A 17,631-nucleotide genomic window follows, 5' to 3' on the forward strand; every position below is an offset into this window, starting at 1 on the left:
TATTCTCCCGTGGGCATTATGAACCTTTACCGATAGTTGAAATTCGACATCTAGCGTCATCAAGCGTCATCTAGCGTCAGATGACGCTAGATAGGGCTAATTAGCGACAATGCCGCCAATTGCATGGCACCTTTCCAATGTCGCCGTCTAGCGCTTGATGACGCTAGATGACGTAAGATGGCGATATCTAGCGTCATATAACGCTAGTTACGCGACACTGTCGCCAGGCGACAGCTAGCGCTATTTGCATAGAATTTTGGAAAGATGCCATGCAATTGGCGGCATTGTCTAGAGGTCTAGATGATCTAGCGACATCTAGCGTCATCTAGCGTCAGATGACGCTAGATGACCCTAGATGACCCTAGATGTCGAATATCAACTATCATATATAACATATATATATATCATAACTGTAATATATATTATCTACTACCACACAAGATTAATGATGTAAAAGCCAGGTGTAGGTATCTGGTAGATCCGTATAATCCTTAAATTGTTAATTTAATCGAACAAGGTAAGCTGATATTTTACCAGGACGAGGGCATTTAAAAGATCCTCCAGCAAAATAGTGAGAGCAATACTTATATAACCTTACTCTTTATACTATAGAGTTATTATATAATAATGTTAATATGATAAACATCTTTTATAACACACATAACCCCGGCATGCGCAGGGATTATATTTCAATTTTTCCCGCGACGCGCGGGAAAAGTTTATAATAATTTCGAGTGCGAAGCACGAGGGATTATTATGAAAATAACCCCGACGTGCTTTAGCACGAGGGGTTATTTTAATATAACTTAAGCGTGCCAGTGTTATGTGTTATAAACCCCTCCGGGTTAGTGCTAGGACCAACAAATTTGACATTTTACTCTTAAATATAGCTATATGAGATCATTATGGAAAATATGAAATGGAATTGGGGACTACCAAATAAATACAACTAAGGTACTATGACTTTTGAAATTGGCGTTATATCTAAACATTATTCCTCAGTCAGAACGTTGAATGAATATGAATATCGATAAGGGGCGTCGAGTTAAGCCTGGCAAGCGATAAAAGCTAATAATGATATCGTGTCATGAAGTTTATCAAAGTAGACGACTATAATACATGGCTTATATCAAACACGACAAAATTAACCGAACCGGACAAAATCAAATGTAACCGTCGAGACAAGTTTTGGAACTGGTCCAATTAATGTAAGAGTTTAAGTAATGTAAGCAGTGTGCTGGAGTTTTGCCAGCGCCTGCAATTAGACCGATACGTAGATCGAGTGTATTTATAGTTCTTACGTTAAGCCATAGGTCACGTGACATTTTTTACCAATGCGCGTCGTAGTAGTTAGTCACGTGATACACGTCATCAAAACACGTGACAGTACGCGGTTGAAATTCTCATGGAATGTCAAAACAAAACAAATCTTGTTGAGCCAAATTAGCGGGGCGGGATTATAAAAGCTGTGCCGGGGTTATTTATTCAGCGGGAAAAAACTAACAGCGGGAGCCGGGATTATCAGAATCTATTTAGCGGGAGCCGGGATTATCAGAATCTTATTCTATCCCGGAGGGGTTTATAAAGCTCACATGGCTTAGTGTTAAGTAATGGGGGTGAGTGTACAGTTGAATAATTATATTGCTCTGGGGACCTTATAGTAGTGTAGGTTAGCTCTGTTAATGTCATGTGCGGTTATTCAACCTGGCTCCATGATGAACACGGATTCCCCTGTTTAAATAACAGAAATCAGCCTGTTTAAATTATATGTAATTGCAGCGTTTACAAATTTATATAATGAGATCCTGGGTTATCAAAGTTTCCTTAGGTTATTAAAGGTTATTAAATCAGGATCGCCGTATAAACTATTAGGCTCGCTAAATGTTTCGCGGTAAACAGCTCTCCTTGCTCATATAACCTTTAATTAAAGCGGCTCTCTGAGATAAAATTGTGCCGCTAAGACGGTTAAAAGATATGTGCTAGAACAATCCCGAATTAAATGTACAAGCTGATAACGCAATTAGTTTTATAGTAAGGAGACTTACCGAAAAGATACAGCTTGGGCTATAGATTTGGTTGAAAAGTTGTAAACCTTTAAAAAATTACCTCATGTCAAAATAGACATGGGGACCATATTATTATGAAAGGGTACGATGCTTTAAAAACGGTACAATTGTTTACGCGTGACCTGATATAAATACACGTGGGACTTGTGGAATGTGGGTCGTATCTTAAATTAATAAACCGGAACCGACCCCTCACAAACTGGGTCTGATAAGCAAATATTAAACGAGCTTAATATACCCTGTCGCGGATATCTGGAGTTTTGGTAGTACTCAAGTGCGCAAGTCGAACCTCGAGTCTTCTCCGAACGATCACGATCCTTTCATGTTTCTAATGATCCACAAATTATCCTGATTCATGTATCAGAGTGCTGCTAACACTCAGGAAAAGATCTTATTTCTCTGGGAAAAAGGACTCCTCACCAACACAATATCTCAAGGTAAGATTTTTAAATTTAATTGTCTTTTTGAGGCCAGTCCCCCACCAACCACTAACATTCCGGTGGAAGCTGTACAAGCTATACTGTCTAGGAAGGTCCAAATAGGGTCCGGTTGTAAGGAAGCCCCCTCCCCTGCAATCTGCATCATCGCAATGGTCGTTCAACGGAATAATATTGATATTGGTGTCGGGAGCGAAAAATACGATTGGATAGGACGGCGACATATTTTAAAATGGTCACATATGAAACTAAGTTATTTGTTACTGTAAAATGTCATAGTGGCAGACTTAGCGGAATCTAAGAATAAAGCGAACGTAAATAGATAGTATAAACCCTAATAAAACAGATAGGGACACCAAAAATGGATAGCGCAGCGGAGAATTGGTCAAGTCTGTAATCTCCCAGTCAATATATTGGTTTATAGATCCGACATTTCATATCTAACGACAGACTATTTAGCTGCACGACGCGACGCTATTTACCGTAAAATGGATTTGCAATGTTAGTTACTAATTAAAGTCGCTTCAGAAACACCAAATTGGCTGTCAGTGTCAATTTAGTGCGTCTTCTAGGAAATGATGTTTAGGCCTCTTTACTGGAAAATACAACCCGATTATATTGAAACAGGTAGAGGAACTCATGTAAAGATGACCAAGATAATGTCTCAGACATGAGTAATAGTAACAACGCGCAGTAGGTTCTGTAGGTTCAGTAGGTTCTGTAGAATTCCAGTAGGTTCTGTAGAATTCCAGTTCTTACGAATCCTTTTGTCGAATCCCCATTCCCCAGTTATGCGAGTAATCTAAATCTACAGATCTCATGGAAGACTAATTTCGGACCAGATTTCAAAATTTGAAAGTCAACTGAGTAAAACTGAAATTTAAACTATATTGCCACTTTTAATGTTCAACGTGTCCATAAACGATGTGAGCAGGCTAACGGTGTTCGGTCATCAAGCAATTCAAGGGATCTTTCACATATTACTTAAGCTACCTCCGTTATGCGTAAGCCACTTACAGAAAGATTTATTTAACCTTCTAAAACTAGGAGATTAGCATGTATCGTCGCAATGGTCGAGACGGTGTCGGGAGCGAAAACTTTATTGGATTGTACGGCGAGCTACTTAAAAATGGTGTCATGTGAGACTATAAGTTATTTGTTACTGTACAATGCTAGGTGGCAGACTAGACAAATGAAATTTAAAAATAAAGCGAAGATAACTAGATACTATTAACCCCGTAAAGAGAAGGTGCGGTTTATATCTCCACAGAAAGCATACTCCCCGAATTGGGCGCATTGCAGTACAACTTCTTTCAAACTTCATGAATCAAGATAAAATTTTCGCAATGTATTCAGAATCAATATATGAATTTATACAAATCACTTGTAATACTTTTCAAAAAGAATTTAAACAAACTAAAAAAAGCTACCGTCTACTGCTTTCTGTGGAGATATAGTGCGCGCCTAAACAGAAAGGGACACCAAAATGGATAGCGGAGAATTGGTCAAGTCTGTAATCTCCCAATCAATATATTGGTTTATAGATCCGACATTTCATATCTAACGACAGACTATTTAGCTGCACGACGCGACGCTATTTACCGTAAAATGGATTTGCAATGTTAGTTACTAATTAAAGTCGCTTCAGAAACACCAAATTGGCTGTCAGTGTCAATTTAGTGCGTCTTCTAGGAAATGATGTTTAGGCCTCTTTACTGGAAAATACAACCCGATTATATTGAAACAGGTAGAGGAACTCATGTAAAACTTACCAAGATAATGTCTCAGAAATGAGTAATAGTAACAACGCGCAGTACGTTCTGTAGAAATCCAGTTCTTTCGAATCCTTTTGTCGAATCCCCAGTTATACGACTTTGAGTTAAATCTAGATCTACAGTTTAAGGGAGGCTAACTGGATCCGGTCATCAAGAAATTCAAAAATTTAAACTTTTAAAAACCAAGAGATCTTTTAGATATTACGTGAGACACCCTGAGTTACTTTACAGATAGTTATTGGGTAGAAACTACAGTGAGATTTCCTTAACCCCCTAAAACTAACGACGTACGTTTGGCTATTTCCAGGAAATTCGTACTCATAATCTCGTTACCATGGTTACACGAGCGAGCCTTTTGATTGGACGGTTCCAAGAGCTGCTAGATTGACTCGTGCTCGTAACGTTAAGAGGATGTTCACTATGCACTATGCAGTCGTGATGCTGTATATTATATAACCCTATATAATCGTTACATACGATCGTGATTTTCTTAAGAAAAAAGGGATAGCATGTATATAGTGTATATCCCAAACTCAAAAACACACTACTTATTTGAATCCAAAGTGTGTTCGTAGGTTCGCAAAATTTCTTCTTATCAAAACACTCTCTACTTAAATTTTGAGTTGTTGCTTTTGGATAGTGGAAAAAGTTATCAAAAACTTTCAACGGGTCCTTTTCATCATTTCTTCATCCCTGGTACAGTGAAACACTGATTAACTGCGATTGTGGCAGCCATTCCCCAAAACTCAGCGGTAAATCGGTGCCTTTTTCTGTATCTTATATATTTATCCTTCTGTTTGTAGACGGGAACCAGTTGCCTTAGTGGCAAGATTTTTTGACATATAGCGGTATGTGATGTCTATCATCCTTAATTATATTAATATGATAATGAAACTGTATCCTTGTAACGGGAACCCGTTGCTTCAGTGGCAAGCATTTTTGATATATTATTATGCTCAATAATATTAATATCATAACGAAACTCGCTTCCTCGAGCAGATTACTGTCAACAATCGATTAGTCGATATTCGATTTTGCCTAACATAAGTCTCGAATGTCTCGAACGGAACGTTATGACAGCTAATTGCAATTGGTCGAGACTTGCCTAAGTGTCCTACCTTGCATCAAATTAGCAGGTGAACGACGAAGTAGTTACTTGAACGGGAGCAAACTGGAGATCGCAGACAGGGAAGGCAACTCGGCAATCTGTCGACGGACACTTAAGAAACGGTCGACGCGTGGTTGAAACACATTTAATTGTGACTTAACATACGGTTAACGCACAATAATCACTTAATTAACACAGGGTTCAAGTGAAGACAAACTTGTGATTGGGCAGTTTCATTGACTTATAATATATATGTATATTGCACAATCGTGACATAGAGTTTCCTAATTAGATGTAGTTAAGCAACAAGTACTCGATAAATAGCGCTTACATTGACCGCTTCAATGCGGGACCCTGCCCCTTGTCCATTCATTGGTTACAAAAATTGCAGGGTTGCCAAAGAAAGGTAGATGAGCACCGACAAAGAATAAAAGCAAGCAACAATATTTTAAGAAATAGCCGCAATCAGGCAACAAACCCGTAACAAATCTAATTGTCACCGCTATAAACACCCTATCTTAAACCTACGAAGTATCTTGATATTAACTCTTACTTCTTCCAAATTTCAAATTCTTTGAATTATAAATTATGACGTAACGCAAAGACGTAACAGAAAAATAAAGGGGACAACATACAACTCAATCGTGAACATACATCCTAAAATTCTCCCATATATTCCACTAACTCTCCTCCTCGTCATCAGCATATTTAAGCGAGCATACCAGTGCAGTGAAGACAAGAAACAAACTTGCAACAGAACATCAAACATAAGACGGAATTAGAAAGGCCGATTAGGACATACAATTATTGTCATATCGATTAAATGTCCACTGTAAGCTATAGTGATGGTAGCTAGTGCTACGTACGCCACAGATGGTGTAGCAAGTGCAGTGTGTACTAAGAATAATTAGTCTGGACCGTTTCTAGACCTCATTCATTTGTAGCAAAATATTTGTAATGTACAGAAAATTGTGTTCACTTCTGATATAACCACACTCGGTCGGATTATAATACTACTATGTATACATTCGAACCCTGGACCTTCTGCGGATGCTCTAACCACTAGGCCACCTAGCCCCTATGAAAATACAACCATTTCATTCGATCTGCGATAAGTAGATAACTGCAGGCATCGGATGTATATCATTATTATCGATTATCGAACTTTAAAACAAACCCAAAGTAGTTTAAGAAAACATCCTAAAGGTCTGATAAGTCTACGCAGAAGAACATTACTAAGTATCTAAACTATCAGGGCACCAATACTGAAAACACTATTTATTGAAAATTATACAATTGGCGCCAAAGTTTTCTGTTCAGGGCAGTCAGTCGTAGCTCTGTTAAATCGGTCAAACTATTCATCACAATATTTCTTTTATTCAAATCGTTCAATATACATTTTAAAATATTCATTTGATGTCTCCCCAATCTGCCTCTCATATTACTCATGCTCTCAACGGCAAAACTCAAAGCAAGTTGGGGTGGTGAGTTACAATCGCTCCTGAGTATGTGTACTAACATTTTCCATCGGGACTTAGCGACTCTCTCTGTTAACGGAGACACACCACAACGAGCATACAAGTCCTGGTTAGTCAATAGTCACTGGTTATCATTGGAAACCAGAACTTCAATTTCATTATCCGCGGTTAAAAGTCGTGTTAATTAGAGATCTGGTACAAATAAAATTGTTTGGATCATATGATTTCAAAAATACAGAAGAAATTAGGAACGGCATGAATTAGGAATGTTCATTTTCAATTAAAATTGAGAGCGTCAAGATTCTAAAATGGGTGTAAATTCAAACTCCGGATTCAAATCTCACTAGGCAAACATGATGGGTCTTAAAAGGCAGAACTGTGCAATAATTGTTCTAAAAAGGTAAGCTATATAGCGAAATTTCTCCATGAACACTGAACACAAGGATAAGTTGACCCTGATGGAATTGACCGGATCGTCAACCTCAACCATGTACCATGTAATGCATGCATTTATTAAATTTAGCTAGCTAAGCCGCCGCGCGCGGTACGTACGTACGTACGTACGTGCCCCGGACGTGACGTGCGCGGAGATCTAACACAAACAGACGCCGCCGCATCCGTTTTTTATTTTCAGTAGACCTTTTCAATGTGTTCATACACAAGTGCCGAGTTGTCACTCTCGATGTAATTAATTTTTAATTGAAAGTGTAGCATAAATGCTTTATTTTGGTGAAAACATGCACTCGAAATGGGTTTATGAGAACCAAATTTTGAAATTAGGGCCTGAAGCTACATTTTATTCACTTATTGAATCAAGCCCTGTAACCTATCTAGATTTTGAAATAATTGACCCAATTAGCTAATTTTCCATTAATCATAACAATCTTGCCAGAAGAAAAGTTGTTTTTCGTGTGAACATTTACTGCCCCAAGAATCATCATGTCTTCGTGGTCGAAATAAAATTTCCTGAAGTTTAAACATGTTTGCTATACAAAATTACAAATTCTACACTTATGGTCAAATCATGCCTTTCAAATTCAGCAGAATTTGAGATTTTCTTGCCTCTTGGAACCACTACCGTAAAATATTACTGAGAATTAACAACATTCGTATAATACAGAAATTTCGTGAACAGCAATATTTAGGCTCTAGATTTAATCAAATTGGCTGATAGTGAGCATCGTACCTTGATTAACATCATTTATATACTTTTATAGGTTGCATATTATTTGTGTGCACTAAAAACAAAACAGGTGTCGTGTTACGAGCGTTGGGAGAGCTAACCTCGCACTGCAGGTAAAACAGAAAAATAAATTTCGAACAAGAGTCAAGGTAAGTGACAGATTTAAGTAATTTCCGCGTACCCGATCCTGTATAAATGCTATTCACTAGAGACTCCGTTTCAAACACTTAACTTGATTGTAGTGTAAAACAGGGGAACTAATATTTTAAAATTAAATTGTCATGACAACAGAAGTAGCTTAGTAAGCAAAACTGTGCCCAGAGCAATCAACACGGGATTTTAGCTACACAGTGAAGGTCATGAAAATGAATAAAACTCCTTAAATCTTTAAATGCAAATACGAAATAAAGTATAAACTGTGTTTGGGTCAGTACTTCCTAAACAAAACGGTTCCTAAACAAAACGGTTTAGGACAATCCAAAAATGCAGAAGACACATGGACGCTTTCAACTATTTAGCTTGCTGTTACAGTCTCCAATTAAGCTGTTTCAACACATTAATTATCTATAATCACTCAATACCCCGCGTGCTGACTGTATAATCCTTCACCTTGACATTATTTTCTAATTTACTCGTGAGTTCATTAGTATGCTTAGGACAATTCTACCATCTAATCTAATCTAATATTAATATCTACTTAAATCATGTCCTGCACGTTGAATTATCCTCACTCATTCGTTGAAGACAAATATAGCTCTTAAGAGGAACGTGTTATATAAAGATATAACTGTGTTACGAGGGTATATGTTTATACCTGGAAAAATCGTTAAAAAATGAGGTCCAAGATTTTCAAAATCGAATAAAAAATGTATCTATAAAAGGCCTATCTCAAAATTCGGCTCGATAGATCTCTCCTAAATGATCCTTAGACTCTAGAACATATCCTGAAAGTTTCAGGGTGATTGCTCAAAAAATGTAGGAGAAGATAGATTTTTAGACTCGATTTTCAGGGCGTGTGATTGAAAATCGCTCACGCAATACAATTACACATTTAGCGCTGGCCGCTGACCTTTGACCGGCGATAATTTTGGCTAGGAACAATAGTTTTCGATGGGACTAAAAGCAGCTGATAGATATCACTCCCCTTTATCAGAAACAACTATAAAATCAATTTCGAGAGAATTTTGATGAAGACCCCCCGGCTCCCTTAATGAGTTCTCAGGTTGCTGTTATTGGGGTTTAGGTCAACATATTGAGGTCGAGCAACAAAAAGATCATTCTATGAAGTCTGGTGGAAGTAAGCTGCACATTTATAAGTCTAGCAAGATAGCTTTTATACTACTATTACGCTGATATAGTCTAACTAGGTAATATGCACAGAGATCTACAGTAGAATATTGGGATATTTGCTATCTGAAATATTCAAAATAGAGTTTTAAAATGATCACTATAAGAGATTGTTTACATATTATCATGTAAGCCTAGGGGGTTGGGTGTTTGGTAATTTCTACACAATAGCAAAGACCTACGTGTAAAGTGGCTTCTGGAGGGATGTCTGGAATAGCCAAAATCTGGCTTGAGATTTAGAGGTTCATAATTAATAGGACTCGTTTAGCCTATAGATACTAGATAGGTTCCCTTAAAACATGTACAAACACAGTGTGGCTATGCTGAGGGACTACGAGCTCCCTTTAGTTAGTTTCAAGCTTGCCACACTGATAACATGGTGAGCTGTAAAATACATCAATTAAGAAATATCATTATCTACACTAATGCAACCACTACACAGCTTGGCAAAGCTATTATAAAACTACTCTAAATAAATCTATATCATATTACAAATCTATGTAATGCATTTCAAAACCATTAACTTAGTTAAACAAGATATATAGCGTGACGTCAGCAAGGTGTCTCTCTCTCTCTCTCTCTCTCTCTCTCTCTCTCTCTCTCTCTCTCTCTCTCTCTCTCTCTCTCTCTCTCTCTCTCTCTCTCTCTCTCTCTCTCTCTCTCTTTTTTTAAATCTCTCAATTAGCAGTCAAACTTATTATAATTATTATAATTATGAGCGGTTCACATACTACGTCAGCGAGCCCAGGGGAAGAGTAATCAATGTAAAAAAGGACCGTTCAGCAATCAGCGTTCACATATTATATTACGTCAGCAACATTTTGAGGACCCCCCCAAGCAAGTTTACACATGGATCTATTACATTGGTGTAAGCTTTTCATCTAATTTCGAACTCCCTAAACGGTTTCAAGATGGTCAGTCCCGCTTGAATGGCCGTCATTTAACGTTATCACGTATTAATGATCTTTGTACTTAAATTTTAGAGTTAACGGACTTTGTGTAAGCAAATGAGCTTTATCGAGTATATGAGTTAATGACATATACATATTGCATATGTTAGAGTACAACTATATTCTTAACAATTAATAGAGTAATAGAGTACTTGCCAATTTGAAAGGTACACAAAGGTTTACCATTGGTCATCAGCAAGCTCGCCGAACAATATGCCCTCATGACGCACTTAAACCAACCACATAACCATTCAACGATTTAGTACGATTTGCAAGACCGTGTGATTATATTACTGCGGAGTAAGTAAATTAACACCAAATTACCACACAGACGAGCCGAATCATGAAGGTAGTGAATGTTACTGGAATGTGACTGCAATTGTTGTTAGGACATACCCTCCTATTACTAATACTGGACAAACAGGGGTCACTTATACGGGTCACTAGTATAGTAGTAAGCGCGCTTGTTTTCACCTCCGTATCAGGACAGACCCTCCTATTTCATACATCAGCTCTGTTTCTTAGTTTCACGCACATAAAAGTCTAGAACGGAGAAAAGTAAAGCTCCCAAATTTAAGTAGTTAGTTAGTTGCACACTTGAAACATCGTCGGTTGCGAAAATGTTGGACTACATTATAACGAATGAACAATACAACTGGTTTACGTCTCCCCGAGAGGTTTTAATTAATCACAGACCTGCGGAGTGTGATGGAGGGCACCTGCTCTCTAAGAATCAATGCTCCATCCGCTCGCGAATAATTAACTTATAATGGTAGAGTCAGCACAGGCTCTAAGTGCAATTAACAAGACCCCGGCCACATGCAGACTTCTGCCGCCAATATGGTTCCCACCGTAACACCGTAACACCGTAACACCGCAACACCGTAACACCGTAATAGCTACATTTACAAGCTTTACAGCTACAAGGTTGCATTATTGCGCAAATAGTCAGATAGTTTGGCCACCAGTGATCCTATCAGCTTTGGAAACTTACAAAAGGTCGTTATGAATCTAAACAGTTATATCATCACTCTCCGTTTATAATATTTATGAAATTGTGATTTATCGAGGTCCCTCTTCGAAATCAGATTGCTAAACGATGCCTTATTTTCGAAATTGTATTTGCATGCGCATATTGGATAAGCAGATATAACTGTGACCAAGAATTTTAAATTTTCATGCAAGATGCAGTCAGAAATGAGCAGAAATGAAGTAGTACTGATCGACTGAAAAGTGTAAAATACAAACCTCTAACAACTCATATTCTCCGGTTTGCGTCCGGTTTAAGTCCATTTATTGAGTCACTATTACCATTCTCAACGAGCCTTTTCCTGAAGTTAAAACAATCGTCTATTTGTTTAATAAAAGGCTGGAGCAAGTGTGCTGTAAAAAGTGGCATACATGCCCCGCAAACCCCCCTTACCTTCCCCGCAAACCCCCCTACCCCAATGATATGCTAGAGTTGACAACTCGAAAATTAAAACTTGCATTATGAGAATAATTGTGAGCAGTGATATAGCTCCAAAATGTGATGATATTACTAACAAACAAAACAGACAATAACTTATCTTATCTTATCAGTATGTTACTGATTAGCCACGTGCTACTTGAATAGTTGAATTACCACCGAACGCTTAATGTTAATTCAACCAATGATAAGGTAAATTGATAAGGTAAAATGATAATGTAGAATGATAAGGTAGAATGATGAGGTTGAAAATTAGATGAACAATATTAATTATGTCCTAAGAAGTTCTAGAGTCAACCTGTCCTGATGAGTGGTGCTGTCATAACTTTGTTTTAATTTGGAAAATACCGAAATCGCAGTTCTTCCCGATTTAATTCGAACTGTGATTTCTGATATGCTTACTATGATAATTGTATAAGTGTATCTATTGCTGAAAATAATTAATTATGGCGTGTATCATGAACTCTAAATTCTTAGAGTGAATTGATACAAATATTGTTTTAGAAAATATCTAGGTATGTATTATCGAATTATTATACTTAGAATTAACTAATTAAGTATCATCGATTCAACCAGTCACAATATATGCATACTTCGAGTTTAAATTTAAATTAAACGACGTCGATTCAACAAGGTACATACGTAATTGAGTAATCGGGATACAAAATAATTCAACTAATGGACGTTAAACCGTCGTGTAAGATTTATTTCTGTAAATCCCATTTGTAAAAGCGTTACATTTCCAGGCAGGCAAAGACAACGGAAACTAAAAATTACCACACACATAAAAAAAATCCAAGAAATGTAATATTGTTATAGTTAATATAACATCGTAGTATATTATGTAATTCTCAGGGAAAGAATTTAAAGAAATAACGTACAAACAAAATAAGAATCAGCAGATATCCAACATAATCCGCTTTTATTTAGATACAGTATGTTTTTTAGAGTCATTAATATGTCCACTGCGGTCTGCGCGGCCACAAATCTCAAGGGTTTGTTAACCAAAACTTTTATCGACTAATAACGGGCTAACTATAACAAATTTCGCTGGTATTTTAGAAGGTGGTTGCAAGTAATCACAACATAATACCAAACATAGGCAAAATAGAGCAATTCCCACACCAGAAATGACTTGAGAGAAGACAAAATTAACGTTAGTTTATCAAAAGATCGCCAGCATAACACTATGTACTGACAGTAACAATAAGATCAACTGCAGCGCAAAAGCTTTACTGGCCGGAGAGAGACTATCCTGTAGTAGTACTGTAGTCGTGGACCGTTACACAATAGAATTCAGGAATTTGTTCTCTGATCATGCACATGTTTACTAAATTCCCGGAGAAACTGTTCACTGCTGTAAGGTTACTTAGATATCTTCATGTGCCTGCCAAACAATAACATCTTACGTGGACAGGTATTGGGTAAACACTTAGGGTCCCTATATATAATCATATAATAATCTTTCATTGTTCTGTTCATAACAAATTTTGTAAAGTCTTACCCATGTGACATAAACGTTTCCAATCTTCTTATATCACATGTCCTCCTTCAGCCAGGCACGTGCCGACCAATTCGCCGATGATAATAAAGTATTAAGTATTGTTAATCGATAGGGCCTAAAAAAGGTTCATAATTGCAACAATCTCAAGTATGTGTTAAACTGAAAGTTGATACGATTTAAGAAATGGTAGATTTAAGAATATTGCACTTTAAAAGGAAAATAATTTTAACCGGATGAACGGAACTTGGAACTAAATCTGCAAATCGATGGCACTGTGAAACTGTTGCATCCACCGTTCATTTTGCAGAAGGTGAAACTGTTGCATCCACCGTTTATTTGGCAGAAGGTGAAACTGTTGCATCCACCGTTTATTTTGCAGAAGGTGAAACTGTTGCATCCACCGTTTATTTTGCAGAAGGTGAAACTGTTGCATCCACCGTTTATTTGGCAGAAGGTGAAACTGTTGCAACCACCGTTTATTTTGCAGAAGGTGAAACTGTTGCATCCACCGTTTATTTTGCAGAAGGTGAAACTGTTACATCCACCGTTTATTTGGCAGAAGGTGAAACTGTTGCATCCACCGTTTATTTTGCAGAAGGTGATGATGTGCAGATAACAAAAATACCAGAAAATCCACTGTTTAGTGATTAGGTTGTTAAGTTATATGAAGAGTGTTTACTGTTTACGTGCTGGAAAATTATCGGATCTCACAATATGGCTTCATATATTCAGAGTAACAGAGTAACAGATAACAGATAACAGATAACAGATAACAGATAACAGATAACAGATAACAGATAACAGATAACAGATAACAGATAACCAGTAGTCTCTATTAATTCACATACGAACCACGCATATTACCGATTCTTAATGGTTCACAGTGACACAGAAACCTCAAAATAAAGACTTCCTAGATAAAGTTTAAATACGTGTCAAGTTCAAAGATTTCACGAGAATAAATCTTCGTGGGTGAGAGATGAATGGTAACACAATTCAACAGCATTTTATTATGCTATTATTATATCACAAACCAGACATTGATCACAACTTTGGCAATTCTCATTTTACTGGCATTATTGTTACAGTAAACCCCGATGCCAATAAAAGTCGATGTAACAAGATGTACGTTTAAAAAAACTAACAGATAAAAAATAAAGAATCATCGAGAGTCTCGATTCGAGACCAAGAAAGAAGATTTAAGAAGCGAAACTTCCACTGGAAACTGTCCAAAAATGCGTGTTATCAACAAACCAGACTGATTGCAACGATTTGTATCAAAGGTTATGTAATAAAGGTTATAGACTATAGAGCAGTGTAGCAGGATTTATATAACGGTATAATGTTACATAATATCATAATTAATGTTACATATTATAATTAGTGTTACAGTACATATTATAATTAATGTTACATATCATAATTAGTGTTACATATTATAATTAGTGTTACATATTATAATTAATGTTACATATTATAATTAATGCTCAGATTATAATTACTGTTACATATTATAATTAGTGTTACATATTATAATTAGTGTTACATATTATAATTAATGTTACATATTATAATTAATGTTACATATCATAATGAGTGTTACATATTATAATTAGTGTTACATATTATAATTAATGTTACATATTATAATTAGTGTTACATGTTATAATTAGTGTTACATATTATAATTAATGTTGCATATTATAATTAGTGTTTCATATTATAATTAATGTTACATATTATAATTAGTGACTCTCATTTTGATATTACATGTTATATTATGACGCAGTGAAACTATCAGACTACGATGTATGGCGACTTGCCACCCCATGGTAACATCAAAATATATTGACTTTGTAACATCGTTGTGCCATAATGTGTTATGATCACAAGTTCAAGTTACCCACATTGGTGACTCACATAATATTATGCTTATTATTGAATGAATAATATCATGTTAGCACGATATAAAAGTGTAACCACGTGTCCCTTTCTAGTTGACACCTCATTAGTGTATTGGGGTTTTCTCAGACCAGACCAGAACGGTTTCCACAAAGGACGGTACACACTCCCACAGGTTTTTGCACGTAGAATAATGAGGAGTAAAAGATTGGGGAAACACTGAAATATCAGCTGTACTTTTGAATGGATCAGACACTTAGACATGCAAATGGCTGTTACTCGAGACTCATCATGAGATCCAGAAACTTACACTGAAAGAAGAAATACTAAACCTTGGTAAAATTAACAGCAACCTTTCAGAGATGTGCACTGTGTTACTTTTAGGCGGCGGCGGTCTTAATGCCAAAATTGGTCGGCGGCGGCGGTTTGACCGCGGTCCGACTACTAGATATCCAAACCGCGGTCTACTGTGTACATGATGGTAATTTGGCTGTGTAACTGATGTATATGAATTGATTTCTTATTATCACTCTACATTGAAGAACTAATTCATCGTTAACAGCTGTATTTTTTGATCTGACGGCCGCGAATCGCGGTGGTGCTCTGCACGCTTAGCCTCTGTCCTAGCCTAACGGAGAGCTCGCTTTGCATGTCATTGTTTGAAGGCAGAATATCAGGCCAGCTTAACAATCTTGCTTTGGCAGTTTGGTACCTCAAGTTGGCACAGCAAGTCCGGTAAAAGACATCTAAAATACTTAGTTACTGTAGCAGCTCGAGATAAATAGGTTTAAATCTGATATCGACAGAGTACTGTGCAGTTTGTGGGAGGATCGTTGACGAGCAACCGATTAATGACTAAGTAAGTAAGTAAAACAAGATTCATTAATCAAGAGTCACGGGACTTCTGACTGTGTCGCGTGACTACTGACTGTGACTGATAAAGAATAATGGAGCCAGACAAATATTGCAGGGAAGGAATTTATTAAAATGACATTCTCGAAATGAAATTATATATCAAGGCCTGAAATATGAGTAAGTAATTAGTTATTACGTTATTACTTTTTAAGGTCCTTGTATATTTTTAGCGTCGACAACCTGATCCACGAATATAAACAGTAGTAATAATCTATGTAATAATATAAGACGTGTTTAAACACTATTAGAGCTGAACTAAAATAAATGATCGCTAGAAGCTAGTTAAACTGAACTACACTAACTTATCGTAGTTAGAGCTGAACTACAGTTTTTGGTAAACTAATAGTGAAATACTATTGCTGAATTCGGCTGAAATGTCAACTACAGGCCTACGCCTTACAGCTAACTTTTGCGACGACAACAAGCAACCACTCCCACAGATGAACTGAACTACAGATAATGAGGCCTCATTCTTCAACCGGAGAACCGGAGAACGTAAAGTACTCCTCAATTAAGTCTACTGATTACTAAGTGAGCACTTCATCTTCGTAAATAGTCGTGAAGCGTTTAAATCTAGTGGCTATGAAGCGGGCATTGTACAGTCTTTATATTAAATGATGTATCACTGCTACATCCTCGATTTATCATTAAGTAATAAAGCTATCAAAAAGAGAGGGGTAAGTATTAATAAGAGCTTAAACCTTTGAAGCTTTGATTAATGATCCTGCAACAAACGAACGTAATGTTTTAATGAATCAACCGAGAGGTTTGGCTAACATAAGGGTGTGCGATAACAGAAAAGGCTGCGGAGACAGTTTAAATGATTTGCAGAAATTGATTGCAGAAGATTCCAGAAAATTCCACATAAAATTCCACCGGCCATCATAAACAATATCCAAAGCAGGAAAATATAACTGTATAACAGTACGTCATTAAATGGTGGTGGACGAGGATTGCAAATACCGAGATAACTTACTATAAATATAATCTACTAATTTACAAAATATAAGCAAAAGTAGACAAGCGAACGCTAATATATTTGCGCAATAATAATTTACTATACGGGGTGTAACCAGTATAATACTTGCAGTTACTAGACTTCCCCAAATTTAACGGGCCTATGAAACGATCATATCCAAGAACCAAGATATTCTAGAAAACTCCCAGATATTATGATGTTTGAAAATAAGAAACGGTGTTATTCCTCGTTCAACAAAAAAACAGGGCCGAATGTCAACGCAATATGAAGATGAAATGTATACCACTCATATCTAAAATATTATATAATTAGGTACCGGATATAGACAAGGTACCGGGTACGCTAACGTATCTATTTCGGATAGACCCCGCGGAGAGAGACCTATCTCAAGACGGCATTGTGTGCCCCTGGGCACGAAGTGTCTGTCTTTGTGTAACTGTAAACACGTGACCACAGTTAAAAATCAAATACAAGAGTCACGTGCCTATTCTACAAAAGCCACTTAACCAATTAGCGCCC

The 17,631-nt window shown here is 36.8% G+C and overlaps 1 protein-coding gene across 1 annotated transcript in view; it reads right to left on the reverse strand.

The window, feature by feature from the left end:
• LOC134811194 (E3 ubiquitin-protein ligase MARCHF8-like) overlaps positions 1-17,631 on the reverse strand; it is a 32,147-nt gene that overhangs the window by 9,813 nt on the left and 4,703 nt on the right. The window contains exon 2 of the mRNA XM_063817950.1: positions 11,593-11,675. Within this exon, the coding sequence (XP_063674020.1) occupies positions 11,593-11,637 (45 nt within the window). The 5' untranslated portion in view covers positions 11,638-11,675. The remainder of the gene's footprint in view (positions 1-11,592; positions 11,676-17,631) is intronic.

This window comes from Bolinopsis microptera, chromosome 2 (genome assembly GCF_026151205.1).
Source record: "Bolinopsis microptera isolate Bmic1 chromosome 2, MBARI_Bmic_1.0, whole genome shotgun sequence".
Taxonomy (NCBI): Eukaryota; Metazoa; Ctenophora; class Tentaculata; order Lobata; family Bolinopsidae; genus Bolinopsis; species Bolinopsis microptera.